Source organism: Hipposideros armiger, unplaced genomic scaffold (assembly GCF_001890085.2).
Source record: "Hipposideros armiger isolate ML-2016 unplaced genomic scaffold, ASM189008v1 scaffold_315, whole genome shotgun sequence".
NCBI lineage: Eukaryota > Metazoa > Chordata > Mammalia > Chiroptera > Hipposideridae > Hipposideros > Hipposideros armiger.
Genome location: NW_017731665.1, coordinates 100,774 through 120,867, shown reverse-complemented (window position 1 = coordinate 120,867; position 20,094 = coordinate 100,774). Strand labels below are relative to the sequence as shown.

The 20,094-nt window shown below is 42.6% G+C and overlaps 1 protein-coding gene across 3 annotated transcripts in view; it reads left to right on the top strand.

Moving 5' to 3' along the window:
• Positions 1-20,094, top strand: part of CREBBP (CREB binding lysine acetyltransferase) — a 146,782-nt gene that overhangs the window by 116,163 nt on the left and 10,525 nt on the right. For all 3 annotated transcript variants that reach the window (XM_019660332.1, XM_019660330.1, XM_019660331.1), the window contains 11 exons: positions 196-314; positions 1,155-1,394; positions 1,846-1,934; positions 7,270-7,350; positions 9,000-9,056; positions 11,968-12,045; positions 12,411-12,478; positions 17,004-17,154; positions 17,550-17,696; positions 18,383-18,496; positions 19,574-19,739. In XM_019660332.1, the coding sequence (XP_019515877.1) occupies positions 196-314; positions 1,155-1,394; positions 1,846-1,934; positions 7,270-7,350; positions 9,000-9,056; positions 11,968-12,045; positions 12,411-12,478; positions 17,004-17,154; positions 17,550-17,696; positions 18,383-18,496; positions 19,574-19,739 (1,310 nt within the window). The remainder of the gene's footprint in view (positions 1-195; positions 315-1,154; positions 1,395-1,845; positions 1,935-7,269; positions 7,351-8,999; positions 9,057-11,967; positions 12,046-12,410; positions 12,479-17,003; positions 17,155-17,549; positions 17,697-18,382; positions 18,497-19,573; positions 19,740-20,094) is intronic.

Genomic DNA, 20,094 nt, shown 5'->3' with positions numbered 1-20,094 from the left:
AGCCTGAATTGTACATGGACTTGGCTTTAGAATGCCCGTGGGCTTGGCTGAAGAGAGCCCTTGGAAGCTTCAAGGCTGGGAAGGAGATGATTCAGACCCTCTCAGAAGTGGCCTGGGCTTCCAGCTGAAATGTCATGGAGGAGGGGTCTGAGTGCCTTGTAAACAGTGTTGTCTCCTGATGTTTTCTAACTGCAGTCTTTAAGCCGGAGGAGTTGCGCCAGGCTCTTATGCCAACCCTAGAAGCGCTGTATCGACAAGATCCAGAGTCCTTACCTTTTCGGCAGCCTGTAGATCCCCAGCTCCTAGGAATTCCAGTAAGTTAATATAGTAAAAGTATGTTAGAACTTGACCAGTATAACTCATGAGTGTTCATGTTTTATTTCTTAAAATCGGGTAAAATAACAACTTTGTTTTGAAGATTTTCCTCCTAATACTAAAAAAAAAAGTTCTTCTGACAAAACAGTAACATACCTTTGTCTTATTTGTTGAAATGTGTGTTTCCCTGTTCTGTAAAGCCCCAAGGCCCCTGGAGGGGGATGCGTGAGTGCCCTGGGCACTGCCCGCTTGCTGTGGTACACAGCCTCTGTGGACTTATTTTATACTTGGTGTTTTGTGTAAGACTTTGTTTAAAGAATAGGTGAACATCAATTATAAAACACAGGCCTCTCACTTTGATATCGCTGGGTAGTCTTGCAAAGGCCATGGTGACCCAACAGGTTCTATTATGCAGTGTTCCTGTTTGTGTTGCTGTTTTCGTGTTTGTCTTAGAATTTCATTTTGCTTGCTAGGACCAAGAGTGAATCTCTAGGAAAACATACTGTCTGATAAATTTGGTCACCATTTTAATTAGTACATTAAAATTCTTATTTTTAAAATCTTATACTTAAAAGCATCTTTTATTAAACAACTCTTTTTATTTTTTTCTTTAACTTTGCCTTTGAAGTAAGTTGATCACACTTGAAAATGTTAATTATAATTTTAGATAGTAAAATCAGAGGAAGACCAGCGATTCTTTTCAATTCCCATTTCTTACTGTTAGAAACAGAAGTTCTGGTACTTTCTGCTTCTATTTCTATTTTAAGATAAAGCTGCCAGATAAGGCTGGCATTTGGAATTCGGGGATTCCACTAGATTGAGACTATTTTGTGTTTCAGGATTATTTTGACATTGTGAAGAACCCCATGGACCTCTCCACCATCAAACGGAAGTTGGACACAGGGCAGTACCAAGAACCCTGGCAGTATGTGGACGACGTCTGGCTGATGTTCAACAACGCCTGGCTCTATAATCGCAAGACGTCCCGGGTCTATAAGTTCTGCAGTAAACTCGCAGAGGTCTTTGAACAAGAAATTGACCCTGTTATGCAGTCCCTTGGATATTGCTGTGGACGCAAGGTACAGTATGAACTTTTTCTGGAAAATGAACTTTCCTGGTTAATCCAGGAAAAGGTACAGCAGTATGATGGTATGATAGACTCAACATTTTAGCCACACCTGTGTGCTGGGAAGTACCCACCTGGAGTCTGGTCTTTTGTAGAACAATTGATTGTCTGAAGCAATGTAATGGATGATCAAAGCTAGAGGTGCTTATTAGAGAAGGCCTTGGGTTAAGCATTTCTGGCTGCCCATGTGTCCTTTCATCTATCTGTAATAAATGTCTTAACACACTAATTCTGTCACATTGTATCCAAACATGTCTTTAAATAGCTACGGAAATTGTTAGAAAATATCTAGCATACTAACAGAAATAATTTACTAGGTGAATCTAACCCCGCATAGTGGACTAGAACATTACATGACACTAAACGGGATACATTTTTAAATATTTTCTCCTTTGTTTTTGCAGTATGAGTTTTCCCCACAGACTTTGTGCTGCTACGGGAAGCAGCTGTGTACAATTCCTCGTGATGCTGCCTACTACAGCTATCAGAATAGGTAAGCACCAAGCAGTTTCCTAAATTACAGTGCGAAGGAAGGTCTTAGGGCAAGGTGTGCTTGTCTGATTATATAGCCTGGGTACATTATTTTGTTCCTGAAGTTCCAATGAAAGGGGCCACAATTTTAGTGCTGCTCAGTCACTCAGGTGGCCCATGGTCTCTTAATTTTAAAGCATGCTTTTACAGTATAAAAATTTAAGCTCAAAACTGCGCACTACTTGGATCAGGTATATTCTTTCTTAAGTCGTGGTCTTTCTAAAAAGGAACCATATAAAAAAGAGTCTGGAGTTGAGACTAACTCTCATAACCATTGACATGCTTTTTTCAAGTTAATAAAGTTGAAACATTGTATTTTACTATTCCAAGTGTAAACATTTGCCTAGATAATTTGGCCTAGACAGTCTGATGGAAAGATTTGCATTAGTGCCAATTCATTAAAAAAAATCAAAACTATAGATTTTTTGTTTTTAATTAGCCCAATAAAAAATGAGATCTGGTGTTTTTATTGAGTTGAAGAAAAACTCCCCTAGTATAAGATGGCCATTTCAGGGTTTTGTGAATGGTAGGTATGCTTGAGAAATATTTGCCATTCTCTTCAAATGTTGATGGCTAAAGAATAAATTTCCTATCTTAAGTAGAGGGAGAATGTAAATAATATTTTTTGTTATTGATTCCCCACACAAATACAACTTCCGTAGTTTGGGGGTTGTTTTTAAAATTAAGCTTATTTGCATCCATTGTTTTAAGTTGGCATGTGCTGTAATAGCATGAGGGCTTTGTGCCTTGAAGCACAGGTTGTAAATCTTGGTCAACTTCAATTACATTGCCTCCATTTTATGAATTGGGAACTCGATTCTTTATGTGACCTAGAAGCTTCATGCCTACTTTTCAACCTTAGGTTCAGACATTAAAAGTCAACATTAGGGTTTGGTGTTTTGATTATTTTGATCTTGTTTGCTTATAGTAATTACCTATGTTCTGATATTTTGAAGAAGATAAGTAGAGGGCTTTCGTTATTTGTTCAGAGGTACATGCATAGGTCTGAATAATTTGGAATTGTGAAATTTATTCTAATTTTGTTTTTTTAATTAATTTAAAAAATATCTAACCATATTCAAATTATTAATGACTCCCATCAAAATCCTACTTTAAAAAAACTCTAAACCTAAAAATGTCTAAAGAAAAAGTTTCTAAGCCTTGTCTAGCTCACTTACCGAGTACCTTTTCATATAGTGAAGTGCTGGTATAAGGAGAAAAGATAGATGTCCCTAGAAAGGAACCTCTACTGGAAACGCAAGCTGTACAGCTGTGCTGCTAAAAATATTTTAACATTTGGAATTTAGTTTTTGTCTTAGCTTAGCAATAGAGAAGCATTTTAAGACAAAGTTTGAAATGATACCATAGCCTCTTCCTGATGGAGTCTCTCCCACAGTGACAAGTGTTGTTCTGGAAGTTCTGCACCTTCAGCACATCCCGTAATGTATCAGGCTTAACCTACTTATCCATAATGTGGGCACAGTGACACCTTCCCTGACAGCCTTAACTGTCAGTCTCCAATGAAATAATGAATTAGGAATTCACTTTGGAAACTGTTATGTGCCAAGCAAAATAAAGTTGTGAATTTTAAGAGAGTAGGTTAAAATTATACCGTGAAGAATGCCCACTACTGGGTGCCCAACATGGTTTGGGCCTAGAAGGAAGAATAGGCAGCAGATGGCTTGCCACTGTCTCTAAAGCCTTGTGGCCTTTTCATTATTGATTTCACTGTGCCTGGGTCCTTTGGGACCCTGCCTTTGCTGATTTGCACAGATTTTGGCCATATTTAAATTGAGAGCAATTAAAGTTCAATAGAATTGATAACATCAGGGTACACTACTGAACCCTAGGAGGAGGTTGTTGGTGGAGTCAAACAGGATTGTTTTGAAAGTTCTGAAATGTCCAGTTTCTATATAGAGCTTAATTTTTACTGAACAAAAGTAATGTATATTAAGAATAGAAACAAGAGTTCTGTTTTATTAATAATACACTTTAAAAGTGTAGGTATACTGCTTCTCAGCTGAATCTCACAAGGTGTGCTTTCTAGAATACTGAACTTGAAGAGATTAACATGTAATTCTAAGAAAGCAGTGATCTAATTCTATGATGGACATTTTAACTGCTTACATTTTCGTTCTCAACTTTGACTATTTATGAACACTGTGATGCTCTTATGAATCATTATTTTGGCACTTACAGTTCTAAATTGTTTGAGCACTTAGAATAATAGAAAATCCTAGAGATCACGTAAACAAGTGAAACTAATATATAAACTAGAATATGGTTACATTTTCACTTGTGTTCTGTACTTTAAAAATTTGAGAGTAACTCATGTTGAGAAAACTGTTCTTTAGATTTTCCAGTTATTATCTATAGATAAGATAGATATTATCTATAGATATTCCAGTTATTCATATATACTGATATGGTACTTAAAACAATCTGCATTTGAAAATTTACTCCATACAGTAAATTACCCTTACAGGTAAACTTTGCAGTTACATTTGTTAACTTTAGGTACCCAGATGTACATCATCATCAGACTATTTTTCCTTTACAAATCCATGTTCATCAAACTGCTTCCTTCACACAAAGCAGAGTGTCAAGTAGGCTCTTAGAGGGTACAGTGAATTTCTGAACCATTTTGTATTTCCAGGGTGAATAAAGTTTGGACAGGTAATAAGATGGGGACAGTCTGGCATTAACATCTGTCACCCACTGATTGCCAGGGTGGTTTCAGCTGATTTGAGTAGATGGGTGACCATGCTCCCTTCTCTGGGCCATGGTCATCTCTCAGAAGGCTATTAGAGTGAGTCCCTGGGCGCCCTCCCTCTCCCTTCTTAAACATCAACGGGTTCGATTCTCCAGTGTCTCTGGCATTGCTTTGGGACAGCCACTAGTGTGTATTAATTCTCTGTCCCTCCCAGTTTCTGATCCCGAGGTTCTTCAGGGATTGGAGTTAGTTACACACTTAACATAGGTTTCTGCGGCCAATCCATGTGCAGCCACTCAGCCATCAGTGCTTTGTCTTGGGCCAGTTTCCTCCATTGGAAAATAACGGGTATATGCTTTTTGTTTTCTGGATGTTGCTGGACTTGATGTCCTGCTTGAATAAAAGCTAAGAATCTGTCCAGAATTTTAAAACCGTTTAGGCTCACATGTAATTATCATGGCAGTTTCATTTTAAAATGTATTCAATGGTTCTCTTCTGGCTAGCCCACAGTGGCTGTATGTTTAATCACAAAATGAACTGGAACTCTCAATTCTAAGTTTTATTTTTAAAAGGGAAATATTTGGCATTGAAGGGATCTCTTTTTTGCATACTGCCCTGATTGCCACCAAATTGGTTTATAGTTTCTTTACTTTCTTTTTTTCTTGCTGGTGATGATCATGTCGTCCTGCACATGGAAATTCTTTTTACTACGTGATTTTAAGGCTCCATAGGAATATTTACAAAACAGTGAAGCCAGAACATTGTATAGTTCATTCAGGAAAAAAATAGATATGTATATCTGTTTTAAAACAGCAGTGTTTAATCTGTTCCTGGTCAGAGTTTTTAATCTTGGTAGGATTCATTAATTGAACTAGTCCTAAATAAACAGTTCCCAGCAAGAAACTTCCATTAATCCAGTTGTTACCCATAGGGAGCCTGTCATGTTCCTCATTGATAAACTGAAAAATTGTATAATCTTGGGATGTGTGCATGCTCTAAAGTTTTATGCCTTAAATATACTATATGTGTTTAGTCAGTGAAATATGGCAGACAAAATGCTCAATGTGTTTATTTAATGAAGATTAGAATTAGAACTTGTGGGGGACCTATTTTAGTGCTGAAGACAAACTGGCCAGGCAGCGCCTGCCTGAGGCTCAGTCGTTTGTAGCCGTGTGTGCGTGCGTGAGTGAAGCTGCAAGCTGCCGCATCTCCTTCTGCACCCGTGGGTTCAGTGTGGCGCTCCAAGTCTTGTCATAGTGTCTTTAACACTAATCCTCTTGGCACCTTGTAGATGTAGTTTTGAGCACTAAAACCGCATTTTACTGTGCTGCCGTTGCTACCTTACACTCATCCTTTTCGCTTGTATCAGTCACCTCCATTCAGCTCGTTTATTTTTACAGTATTGTTGTGTGCCCATCTCGTTTTATGCAGCATCAGCCTGCGTTTTTGTTGATTTCTCATCCGTGTCCTTTCCAAACATTTATAGTTTTTATTTTAATTGCTCTTATTTGATGGCTTGAGCTGAGGCTCTGTATTATCTTACAAGAAATTGGGGTTATGGATAATTTCTCAAATGCAGATTGTGCCTTAAAGATTAACTCTAAATTGGCTTAACTTGGATTGTCACCAAGTCAGCAGTCAATCACTGAGTATCTCAGATTGATGAATGATTGGTCCCAGTACCAAAAAGTTTAAATCAAAGCTTAGAATTGAATTTTAAAAGTCTTCAACATTGTTCGTGGATTTATATATATATTGTATTGTTTATACAATATATCACAGTTTTTTCTCTGTATATTCTTATTGATAAATGGCTGGAAAGTCTGACCCCGATTGCATTTCTGTTAAATGTTTGTCTAGAATATGGATTTGGTTTCATTTGTATTGTAACCCAATTATTAACGAAGTGATTCACATGAGAAAAATAACAGGAAAAAAATTAAAACCAGTGTTCTGGGTGCTGAACATTTTTATACCTTTACAGATCTGGCTTAAATACCAGAAATAAAATCTCTGAATTGCTGTCAAGCATAAATTTTCCGTTTTGAAAAATAAAGCTATTTCAGTTTAAATTGCTTTTTTAAGGCCTTTTATGAGACTGTTTTGTTCAGAGTAAATTTTTTTCCATCTCAAACCTTGGAGTTATATTTGATTTTCTCTAAGTAATAACAAAATTCAAACTCCTAAATTTAGGCTCCTTGCAATTCTAGTATTAACAACTCCTTGCAAACATTTGCGTCTTGGAGCTGGACCGAGCCCAGTCGTTGTTAGTGATGATGGCCTGTGATGTGTGCAATGAGACCGAATGCTAATCAATGCTTTGCCTTGGCTTTCTGCTCTGTGTTGTCTTGGTGTTTGCGTCTTACCTCTATGTCTGTGCTATTTGTTCCCTTCCCTGTTCTCTAATCCTGCCCTTCCCCACCTGCCCCTGTTCCTCTCATTGTCCTCACTGACCCATCAATCAACCAACAACGCCCCCCCTTCGTCGTGGTGATCTGCCCTGCTCTGATTGGTGGCTTCGTTGCTTGGGTGGCTGTGTGTTATGATGGACCAGTTCACCCAAGTATGGCCTTCTTGCTGACAGGTATCATTTCTGTGAGAAGTGTTTCACAGAGATTCAGGGGGAGAATGTTACCCTGGGTGACGACCCTTCACAACCCCAGACGTAAGTACCATCCTGTCATTTTTCTTAGGGGTGGCTCTTAATTGGTTTTTTTGCCTGTTCTCCATGACTAAAAGGGAAACACCACTGCCATTTGGATTTGGGTGTGGTGTATTTTCTCATATTAACTTTGCCCACATTGATACTTTAACATGTAGCTGCTTTAGCCGAACACCAGTGCCACTTTCACATCCATCCCTCCATTCAAGACCGTGATGCTGTATCCCCTACCAGACAGTTCACTGGTCTCTGTTGACCTTGCTCTGTTCATTCTTTAAAAACACTTTTTCCTCGTGGCTCACCCTCCATTTGGGGAAATTATAAATTTTTGGTTACACCTAAGAAACCAGGTAACCCATGTCACAGAACTGGCAGTGGCATAAAATGGATCTTATGTACCTACCCGTCTTTAGCATGTAGTTGATCTTCCACTGAAACCTCTATCCTTGAAGTTACAAAGCTAATAGAACACAGCTAATGAGCTCCCAGAGTGTGAATGTGCCACTTGCTTGCTGGAGGCTTGACTCTGGCTCACTAGGTCCAACGCAGACAGGCCTGTGTTGGCTCATTCATTCCTTCATTCAGTCCACCTTTTCCTTTCTGATGTCTGTCTTCTGATGGAGTTACCCATGAGTGGTCAAATGTCCAGAATGTGGCAAGAAAAAGCAAATCCACAAATTGGGATGGTAAACTCATTTATATGCCTGAGATATCTAAAAACCTGCCAGCCACCATGCCTGCCCAGCGTTCTGTGGCTCTCTTCTCCCCAGACTCGGCCATGATTCCGGCCACCCTGGGAAGTCTGCTAGCGTCAAGTCCCCCCACAGGCAGGAAGGCTGCCCACTGAAGCAGCTTACAGCAGGGTAGGACACTTACTCTGCAACTTCAAGTTTACTTTATTCAAATATAAAACCATAGCCATTTGTAAGACATACAAACCAAAATGACAGAAATTGTACATACTCAATTTATTTTTATACCCCTTGTCGTTTTAATTCTTTGATCCTGTTGGGTGATTAATAGTTGGATGGTATAATTCTGTGAATCAGAAGTAATTCACGACTCCACTCATTCTCTGAGTTCGCCCACACTTGCCTTTCAAGTGTGTGCTTTCATTTTCAGCAAATCACTTTTGCATTACTGAAAAATGAAAGTAATTCACATATACACTGATCATAACAAAAGGATAGTAGAAACCAATACTCAGCCCTTTAAGAGTGAAATATCCCCAAGCAGATGCTGACCTTGTTTCATTGATGGAATATTGTAATTAACAAAATTGGTTACACCAATATCAGTCAAATTCAGTAGCCACTCACCATATAGTTTTGATTGAAAATGAGCAGGTTTGAATCTCAACACAATTTTGCCATCATATTTTCACTAGTCTTAATTAAATTTTATAATACATGGTGATGATAGTTGGGAGGAAATATTCCAAGAAAGATAGAGAATAAATGATAGTGCTTTCTATGGAATTAAATTTTATATGTTCATGCCATTATTACATCTACTTGAGATTTCAGTTGACCACCATTTTCTTCTTATTTGAAGAACTAGTCACAAAATAATATCCTAGAGACTATATAGTTTTTACTCAACAGATAAATTCAGTTAAATAACATTTGTCTTTTTTTTTTTTTTTAAACAAGGACAATTTCAAAGGATCAATTTGAAAAGAAGAAGAATGATACCTTAGATCCTGAACCGTGAGTATATAGCTATTTCTTTCTGACTTTAGGAATTTAGTTTCAGCTCAGGGAAGTTCCTCCTTATGATTGGGTTGTCGGAGAAGATGTTGGAAATATATTGCTCTGGTGGATTTTTTTTTTGTGAGAAGTTATTTCCGATACGGAGTCTTCTTTAATTCACACAATGTATGTCTCTCTAACATGCTCTCCAATTACTGAATTTTAACAGTGATAGATAGGTGTTTGATTCTTTTAGAAACTCTCTAGTAACTTGGTCATTGGGGTCTTTAAGAAGCCATTTTATGTGAATCTTTAGAGACCAAAGGTAGAATATTTGGTAGAGTAGTGCTAGTGTCATTTAAAGGGAAATTTCAGGAGAAAATCTAGAAACCACTTTCTGAAAATAAAAAATGGGAAGCCTTGTGTATGTTCTTGCCAGTCTTTGGTATGGAATATTTTCAGAGGTCATTGTCAAGCACTTGACTTTTCTCCAGTGATCAGTGAGATTGCTGCGTTTGCAAACTTTGCTTTGTGATGGCCCATAAAGAGGCTTCAGAGCTCCTTCAGTGTGGCGGCCTCCCCCAAAGCTGTCCTAGGGGCACCCCAATATGTGGAGAGGCCCACTGTGTTCTGCTCTGTGGTGAGCACAGGGTTCAGCACCATTGGGTGTTTGAGAAATGTGGGTGGTACATTCAGAGCTGAGAAACACTTCCTCCCCTGTCTTAGCCCTGACCCCCAGCTCCAGCCAGGCCGATGGCTGCAGTGGAAGACACAGACTTCCCACCCAGGCCTCATTTTGAAACCTGGCTTTCCGGTTGTTGGGAGCTAACTTAGTCTGTCCTAGTAGCAGTGCTGACCGAGGCCCGAGGCTCTGACTCCTAGAGCTCCAGCCTGAGCAGTGCCCAGGGTGTGAGGAGGCCCCTCCCCAGATTTTTAATGACCAGTGGATTGTCTGTCCTGATTGTCCATATTCCTGTGCACATTATGTCCCCACTGCAGTTTTTCAGTTTCACTGTTTATATTCACTTTTCAATTTCAAATACTACATTGGAATACTAAGTGCCAGGCAGTGGGCAATACACAGGTGAATTGAGGGGGGCTCCATCTTTCAGTAGAAGAGAGAGATGGATCGTAGCGCAGACAGCAGGAGGCAGTAAGGTGGTCCAGTGGTGAAAGGCCCTGGTGTGGGGCAGAGTGGCATCCCAGAGAAGGTGACTCTGGAAGCAGATATTGGAGGAGGGGCAGAGCATTCTAGACACAAAAGAGTGAAAGAACACAGTATGCATAACAACACTACAGGTAAGCCCGAGTGATTTGTAGATAGGGGATGTGGATGCAGCCCTGAGACACGAGGCAGGCAGGGCAGGTAGAGAGCGCTAAGTGCAATGCCCCCAACACTGCTCTTTGACATGTAGAGTTCCTCCTGGGCATGCTGGGGAGGCTTGGGGGGACATTCATGGTTTCTGTTACCGGAAGATCACCCCGGATCTGTGAGGTGGATTCTCCAGGAGAGAAGACTTTGCTCCCTAGTAGGGAAACTAGTTGGGAGACTCAGAGCGCAGCTCAGGTGGGAGGGGAAGGCTGAGTGAAGGACAGCCGACTGGTGGAGGAGACCACACTGCTGGGTGAGGACAGAGCCAGTGTAGATGGTGGCATCCGTAACTGAACAGAAATGCAGGGAGGCGGGCCAGCCAACGGTTAATAGGAAGGGAGAGAGGCTGAAATTCAAAACTGATAAAACATATATCCTGTTTCTTGATGTTCCTCTTCCCTGACATAGGAGGGAAGGATTGAGAATGGGGTGTCTTTGGAGAGGGCACAGAAACTGAGGGAGTTGTTGCCTGCTGACCTTTTCAGTAGTTAACTCAGAGATGAGCTCAACTTCTGAGATTTCAAAGAAGGAGCCGGCTGGGGGTAATGCAGCACATGAGGAAAGAGTGAAGGTTGGGAACAGCCACCATGTGGAGTGGGTGGTAGGGAGGGGGACACAGCACGGGATTGCCCAAGAATACTCAAGGACAGCCAGTTAGTGGTGCTGCTGTTTCGCAGTTTTGTGTGTGTGTCTTCTTTCCTCCAACAGAACAGAAACAGAGAAGCTGGGTTAGGCTCGATCCCTGGTTGAAGCCTTGCTCAGCAAGAACAGGGGAAAGATCAGGGGCCAGGGGCTTGTCAGAATAGTGCGAGTGTGTGTGTCTGGTTACAGGGCTCAGCCTTCAGGCTAATAGGCAGAGCCTGAACCCAGGAGAGTTTGGGGGAAATGTGGTACTTTCTGGCCCCTGAAGACTTCCACCAGGTGTCAGTGTGGTAACAGGAAGGGAGTGGCTGAAAAAATAGATGGTTTTGACCTTCAAGTAGATTACCAATTAAGATTCCCGGTGAGGTGACAGCCCAGGTGAGCCTGGGTGGGGGCTGCAGCAGAGGCAAGTGATGAAGTGCTCCCCTTGCTCTCCAGTGTTACTTGAATAGGGCCATCATTTACCTGTCAGCTTGGCACTTCTCACCTTTGTAACCGACTCAGCGTGTTGCTTCCTGTGCCAAGGCCTCAGAACAAGTGTTTATAACACTGAAAGTATTGTTCTCTGCTGTTTAAGTCAGATGAGGCATGTGTAGTTACCTAGAGCAAGCATTGGTCTTGAAGATATGTGGTAATGTCAAATACTGGCCCATTAAACATGCCATTATCGTAGCGATTTTTAAAAGTAAAGATTCATTTCTGGTTGCAAAAGAAATTGGAAGAAGAGAAGAATGAGGCATTTGTACAACGAAGAGAAGAAAGTCAGCTTTTCCTATAGAAAATATACTGAAAAAATTTTAAAAATACGGCTGAATCAATCAACAGATGCATTCATGCCACAGCTAATCAAGCTCCTACAGACCACTCTGTCGTGTGGTTCCCCGAGCATTTCAGTGCGCTTTCTTTGTCTTCTAGTTTTGTTGATTGCAAGGAGTGTGGCCGGAAGATGCATCAGATTTGTGTTTTACACTATGATATCATTTGGCCTTCAGGGTGAGTAATTTCCTGGTGATTTCCTGTGATTTTGGGGAAGGGAAAGCAGTTTTGCACAGACTGGAGGGGGAGGGTGCCTGCTGCTGCTGCTGCTGTTGCTGCTTTTCATTCATTGCTGTCAGCAGTTAAAATAGATGGCAGTTGTTCTAAATTTAAGTCTTCAGTGTTTGCCTGCTTTAGGAATTGTGGACACAAAGCAGTCTGCCTCTTGACTTTTGTCTAATGATGCGAGTTAAACTGCCAACAAAGTATTGTAATGCTGCATTTCAGTGGTTTGGCAACATACACTGTTTCACGTAATCTGATCACACCCATCTTTATTTATTTATTTATTTATTTATTTATTTATTTATTTAATTTTGCAGCTTTGTGTGTGACAACTGCTTGAAGAAAACTGGCAGAACTCGAAAAGAAAACAAATTCAGTGCTAAGAGTAAGTTGTGGAAGGATTTCTGTTTCCTGATCTGTACATTGTAGACACTTGTATAATTTTCCCAGTCTTCCTTTGGTTCCTCTCAGCGTGGCTTTGGAACTCACTTGTCCAGCATTTTCATCTGTGAGTTTGTTTTCTAATACTTTGTGTTTTTCTTGTCTTACCCTTGAAAAGAATCATTTGGTCTGATCCTTACATGAAAGTCAGCTTTATGATCAGTACATGTTTTAGATGAAAGTTTAGAAAGCTTATATATATATATAGAATAAACTTTATAAATTCTGAGAGAGATTTTCAGCAGATCCTTCTCAAGTAGCTTAGAAATAAGACCTCCCTTGCGCGCGCGCGCGCGCACACACACACACACACACACACACACACACACACACACACACACACACACACTCCCCCCCCCTCTCTGTGTCTCTCTCTCTCTCTTATTCTCTCTTTCTCTCTCTCTCTCTCTCTCTCTCTCTCTCTCTCTCACACACACACACACACACACACATTCACTCTCGCTCTCTGATGTCCTGTGTGAGCAGCACACTCAGCCCTGGGCCTGTGTGTGGGCAGCTACTTGCTCATCACTAGGTGTGGACCCTGCTGTTGTGAGTAGTGACCTTCTTGGGCCTCCTGGGAATCAGCTGCCATCCATGCAGGGCTGGTAGGAGACTGATCTGCACAAAGTCTTGTTGAGAATGTTACTGCTGGTTAGAGAGGCTGCTGGTATCTCTTTATGAGAGCAGTCTGTTGCTACTAAAAGTAACTTTACATAGGGTCCTGATTTTTTATAGAGAATATTCTTTTCAAAAGTGCAATATGTAACCTTTGTCCACTTGGCTCTCAAGTACTGGGGGCCGCCTTCCGTAGCATGACACTCCCAGACTGTCCCTTTACTGAGTCAACAGCAAGCTGGGTAGGGAAGCCACCTGCAGGGGCGCCTTAGAGCTCACCTGCCCCAGTGCTTCCTGCAGCTCTTGCCTTCCTCCAGCAGGACGGGTACACCGCTCAGGACATCCCTGACAAGAGGAGTTGTGAGTAGAACAGAAACTGGAAGGAAGGAGAGATTACACGTTGGGGGAAGGAAGCAGGCAAGGAGGAAGCCAAGTCAGATTAATTCAAGTTCAAACTCTAGAGTTACCAAAATTCACAGTTAACCTATAACTTAAACTCACTCTTATAAAACGTTTTGAAATATTGATGAACTCACTATTGCAGTATTTCTCTTTAGTTTAGGATTTCTCATCTGAGCCACCGTTGACATCCGGGGCTAGATAATTCTTTTTATGGTGGCTTTCCTGTGCTTTGTAGGATTTTAGCAGCAGCCCTGGCTGCAGCCCACTAAATACCAATACCACCCCCACGAGTTGTGAACATCAGAAATGTCTCCAGACCTTGCCAGATGTGCTGTTGGGGCGCAGTTGCCTTCAAGTGAGATCCCTACTTTTGAAGGTCTGTCCTGAGTGATTTTGCTGAAGCAGTCAGCACCTTAGACACACTGTCCTGGGCCAGAGTGTCCGTGAGCACATTAAATTGCCTCTAGTGAGGTAGGCCTCCCTGGAAGAGCAGCTGCAGCTGGAAGGCATAGGGTGGATTGTGGGGGGTTGAGGAAGAGCCTGAGAGCTGGCCTGGCCCACCTTACCTCAGTGTCCAGAGAATGGTGGGGAAAGGCAAGTGGGCCTTTGGTACATGAGCTTTCGGGTTTAAGATATAGAATATTCACTTACAGAAAAGGACCTTAGAAATGTAGTGTTACCCTTATTTTTTAGTTTGAGCAGTTCTTTGTGAATGTCTTTAGGTCACAAAGGAAAGTTTGCCTCATTCATATTTGCATTGACTGAGTATTGGAAATATCTTCCAGCTGCTAGTCAGTGAGGGATACAACTGACCATCCACCCAAAGCCACCTCCCTACCTTATACCATACACACAGCCCAACTTTAGGTGGTTAAAGGGGAAAGGAAACTACTGCAAATGTATTCGGGGTCACAGTAAGAGTATCTTTATGAAAAGCCTTCCTAAAAAAGTTAGAACCCAAAGGTCAGAAAGCAAAAAGCTGAAGGATTCAGTCACATAAAGGGAAATTAACAGCCCCTCTGTCATGCACTGTCGACAGAAGTGTACATTGAATGCTTGGGGTCGGGAGTACAATTTTAAATTTTCATTTTACACTCAGCAATTCCGTTTTTCATGGATAGCAAAGATATTTGCACAAAGGCAGTACAGGGATGCCCTTTAGTGCAGCGTGGTGAGAGATAATGCAAAATGAGAACAAGTTGCTGAATAAAAGGATGCAGCCACTTCACGGAAAGTTGGGAAGCAGTGTAAAAACAAGGCAGAAGTGTGCGCACTGGCTGCAGAGAGGTCCCAGCTGTGATGCCAGGGGCAGGGCCTGCTACGTAAATACCACAGGGCCTGAAATACACCTGCATGTGTGCACCCCATGGATGAGAATCGCTCTCCTTTTCCCAGTATTTGCATCTCCGAGCTTGTACTGCTGCTCTCTGCGTTGTCACGTGTCTTCCTACACATAACACACATGGCTCTTCTCACAGGGAAGCAGCCCTCCAGCCGTTTATGTTTTCACGGTGCTCAGTTTGGTGCTTATGACCAGATTGTCATAAGTTGTCTCGTTTAAATACCTGGTTTTTAGTGCAGATAATTCAGGTGATTTAAAGAAAAAAGCAAAGACCTAACTATAAAGGTTTATCCCATCTGTTTGCTATTTGAAAGTCATAGTGTGTGGGGTCATATTTTCACAAGGGAAGGCGGTTTTCCTCCTTGTGTCAGGGTGGCCCTTCTTAGCTCTGTCCTCTCTCTGGCTTGAAGCCACCTTGTGAGGGAACAGAATGTGCTCAGTAGTGGCATGAGGCGGTGGGCTATGGGGGGCACATGGGGCAAGAATGTGAGCTTTTTCTTCAGGATCCTTTTGCAGCTAATGCCGCGTTTCCCACGATGGCTGTCTCAGCCCTGGGGGCTGCGAGTGTAAGAAGTCCAGGGCACGAACGCACAGCTGTGTACAAGGCACATCTTCATCAGTATGCAAGACGGATCACAAATTTACTCCCCCTCGTTTCTGTAGCTTTTCAAGTCTTTATTTTTCTGTAGGGTTTTGATTTCATTGTCGTCGTGTTTTTTCTTGTTAAGATTTTATTAGGGAATTGGGGGAGGGGAACAGCACTGGGGAATCGGGGGAAGGGGAACAGACAAGTTGTTGTCGTTTTGTTCTTCAGTCTAGTTGTGGAGGACATTGCTTCACTGGTCCATGTTGGTATTATCATTGTGCTCTTCCCAGGTGAGGCAGATCAGTTGCTGGCCTCTGGACGGCCGCTCACGGTGGCTCTTGGCAGCTCACCCCGGCTGCCGGCTGCTCACACTGGTTACTGGCCACACACGGTAGCTTATGGCAACCCACTGCCACAGGGGCTGCAGCCTACGCGGACGCCGGGGACTCACGGCAGCCCAGCTCCAGGTCGAGCTGTTGTTCACCATCTTATCTGTAGAGGGCAGTGTCACTGGTCCCCATGTGGGATCCGAACCAGGGCCCTGCTGCTCAAAGCTGGCGTCCCAAGCCAGCTCTTAACCAACGTGCCACTCGGCCGGCCCCGTGTTTTTTTCTTTTTAAATCACTTTTATTGAGGTATAACTTACATATAAAAAAAAAAGTCCACCATTGGTATGTTTATTACAGAAAAATGTAATACAGAAAGTTGGTCTAAATTTTCCATACATTTCCTGACCTCAGTAAGGAATCTTCTAAGATCCCAAATAGCTTTTGAAAATTTTTTCTTATTAATGTAGCAAATAGTTTTAAAAACAATAAATGTAAAGAAGAAAACTGTTTTAAAGTCCCATCATATAGATACATAATCACTGAACCTTGTGCAGCTTTCGCAGCTTGTCTTTTTTCTCCATGTGCCAGAGTGTTTAATTCTGTGGCTAATGTTTAACCTCTGAGCAGCTTGTATGTCTCCTGTCACAGTGGCCATTCCTGGGCCAGTCCCTGGGAAAGGGGTGTGTGCAGGGGAGGAAGAGCTCATCTGGGATTGGAGCTGGGGCAGCTCTGGGCATTGAGACACGGTCGGCACTCCTGCCATGATCTGAACGCTCAGAGCTGAGTTACGGTGGAGTTACAGCTCTCTGCCTCACCAGGGTGTGGGGGGCAGGAAGCTGGTGAGCACAGCACGGCTCCGCTCATGCCTGTTCCCCAACTTTACCCCACAACCCACCTTCTTTCAGGTTCAGGTCCACCTTTATGGCTCTTCTGTCTTATGGTTAGAAAAAGATGGAAATATCTGGTCATTGGTGGCAGCTTTCAGGGTGTGGAGTGCCTGAGATTCCAGAGTCCCCCTTTCCCTCATAAAACGCTCACCTCATAGGACAGACTAGATCCTTTCTGGACTTGGAGAACATTAATCCTTAAAATACCAGATTACACTGAAAGAAAAGGGCAGATTGTGTGGCCTCCGTTGCCTTCTCCACAGCCCTTCCAACTCCCTCTCACCTGCTCATTCTTAATTTTCCAGGACTGCAGACCACGCGATTAGGAAACCACTTGGAAGACCGAGTCAACAAGTTTTTGCGGCGACAGAATCATCCTGAAGCCGGGGAGGTCTTTGTCCGAGTGGTGGCCAGCTCAGACAAGACTGTGGAGGTCAAGCCTGGGATGAAGTCACGGTTTGTGTGCAGACATTGTGCTGTTTTCTAAAATAATGCTGTTCCAGTGTTCACCCCACTTGGTTCACAAAGGCCCCGCTTTCTGGCAAGGCTTTAGTTAGAGTTTACATAATTTAAAGGCTTTTCAGCACTTAGCGTGTACCAGCCCTTCCCTCTGTCCCAAATTCATCAGAGGAGGCAAAATTCCCAGCTGAGTGAAACAGTGTCACAAAGAACAGAATTGCAGCTCCAAGCTGCCCAGGCCAGTGGGAAGATCTTTAGGCTGGTAGTCAGAAGAGGTGCCAGGCCTTTATCTCTTCTTCCTTGAGCGAGTTTAGAGCAGCAGGTATCGTTGTAAAGCACCTTATAAACAATGACACATGCTAACATCAGACCTTGACTTTTATTTATTTCAGGTTTGTGGACTCTGGGGAAATGTCTGAATCTTTCCCATATCGAACCAAAGCCCTCTTTGCTTTTGAGGAAATTGATGGAGTGGATGTCTGCTTTTTTGGGATGCATGTCCAAGAGTATGGCTCTGATTGCCCCCCTCCAAACACAAGGTAGTCCTCCATCTCCTTTTGGGGGGGTGTCATTCAGCATGCTGCGTTACAGTACACCGAGGTTCTGTGTGTCTTAAGAGAACCTGTGTGCTTTAGAGCTGGTTTTAAATTCAATAACCCATGCTTAATTAACCAAACTCTTAGTTTAGGTTTCCTCTAAGGCAGTGGGAGGGCAGTGGAGGGCTTTGATGACTGTTTCAAGCGTGTTTTGTGTTGTGGGTACCTGTGGGTTCTGGTCCTGCTCTTGGTATTGTCCCTGTCTTATGTGGGGCAGAGAGCAGGGTGGAGACCACCCTATGAGCCCAGGCATTCGCCGAGGCACCTGGAAAAATGAAGTACCTAGGGTCTGGGTGAGAGGGAATTGAAAGTGGCTTTTCTTAGTTTGCCCTGATCTTGCCATGGTTCTCCATGGTGAGTAAAGCCATTCCTTCTCAGTTCAGTGATGAAATTGGATTCCATTTTATGGATTGGCCGCGGCAGTCGGTGATGGGAGTTTTCTTCTGTCCTGTTTGTGGCCAGTGTAAATGCTATCAAAACACAATTTATTTCTGGAGTTTGTTTTTTTGTTTGTTTGTTTTTGTGGGGTTTTTTTGTTTTTGGGGGATTATTTTGGCTGCTGGTGTTTGGTTTCAAGTTAGGGGATACCCTCAACTTTCGATTAATTTCTCTCCTCTCCTGCCCCCCAGGCGTGTGTACATATCTTATCTGGACAGTATTCATTTCTTTCGGCCCCGATGCCTTCGGACAGCCGTTTACCATGAGATCCTTATTGGATATTTGGAATATGTGAAGAAATTAGGGTGAGTTTCAGTTCAAATTATTCAGAACTAATAAAAACTCTGGTTTTAATTTTCATTGTATATTTATTTTGTGAAGTAACAAGAGTGTTCCTGTAAGTTATATGTGTTTTTATTTTAACGTCCTAGATGGATTCCAAAGTCTCCAGAGCTCTGTTTCCAGGTGCTCTCGCGTCTCCTCAGTGTAGTGTGTGCACTTACCCCGCCTTTTACATTCTTCTTTTTCTATTCTGGTCTCTGTGAAAAATGCATTGAAGCATATTTCATATATGATAAAATTCGCCTATTTCGGTTTTACACTTCAGTCATTTTTAGTAACTTTACCAAGTGGTGCAGCCGTCACCATAAGTCAGTCTCAACATGGCCATCCCCCAGCCAGATCCCCATGCCCATTCGCTATTGGTCCCTGTTCCACCCCTGCCCCCAGAGACCACTAATCTACTTTCTATCTCCATAAATGTCCCTTTTCTGGACACTTCATATAAATGGAATCCTGTAAGATGTGGTCTCTAGCATCTGACTTCTTTCTTCACCTCTGTTTTTATGTTCTAGAGCTATCACATTCCTTGCTCCAAATTGGGAAAATGTTAGAGGTATTTGATTGAAGTCATTTGATTAAACAGAATGAATGAGATGAATTTTGACTTTAACCTCTTAAAGGCAAATACTCAACCTTCCTTCCAATGCACAGTAGGAAGTAGATAGGGAGTTCAGTGCATCCCCGGGTAGAAGCCATTTGATACACCTGGCGAGTCGCCATCTTCCTGGGTTCTCTCCTGTGCAGCCTCAGTCCCTGCCCAACATGCACACCTCAGAAAGTATTTGGGGGCCAGTTTCCAGGCGTGCATTTGCGCACACTAGATATTCGGCCTTACCCATGTACCCCCACCCCAGTACATTGGTTTGGAGCTTCTCTATGCCTCTTACACATTCTGCCACAAGCACTGTGGTCATTTCTTTGTTTTCTTTTTACTTTATCGTTATTTCCGTCCTTGCTTTGGTCCCTGTTATTACTTCTTAAAGGCAGGGACAGTTACACTCACCACTTCCATCTGAATTATGTGTGTGTGTGTCATGCAGGTATGTGACAGGACACATCTGGGCCTGTCCCCCAAGTGAAGGAGACGACTACATCTTCCATTGCCACCCCCCTGATCAAAAAATCCCAAAACCGAAGCGCCTGCAGGAGTGGTACAAGAAGATGCTGGACAAGGCGTTTGCCGAACGCATCATCCATGACTACAAGGTGCCGATGCTGAAGGAGGGCTTGCGCCGGCTTTGTCACCAACCAGTCACAGATTGTTGTGTGCCTTCCTTTCACGTTCACATATGTTAGAATTGTATTCACTTATTTGGATTAGAAAGCCAAAAAAAGTGTGAAATAAAAATATAGAAACATCTTACCTGCAGGCTAAAGATATTGAGTTGGCAGCCTGAAAGTGTCCTCATGGTGCGTGTTTAAACTAGCTGATCTCAGCCATTGAGCACCTCGGGCATACACAGCACTGTATCCTCTTCAGTGTCAGGGCCCCACGCCGCCCCTCCCTCCTCCAGGAGCGTCACTCAGGCCCCCTCATCTCACTGACATGCTTTGTTCGCTC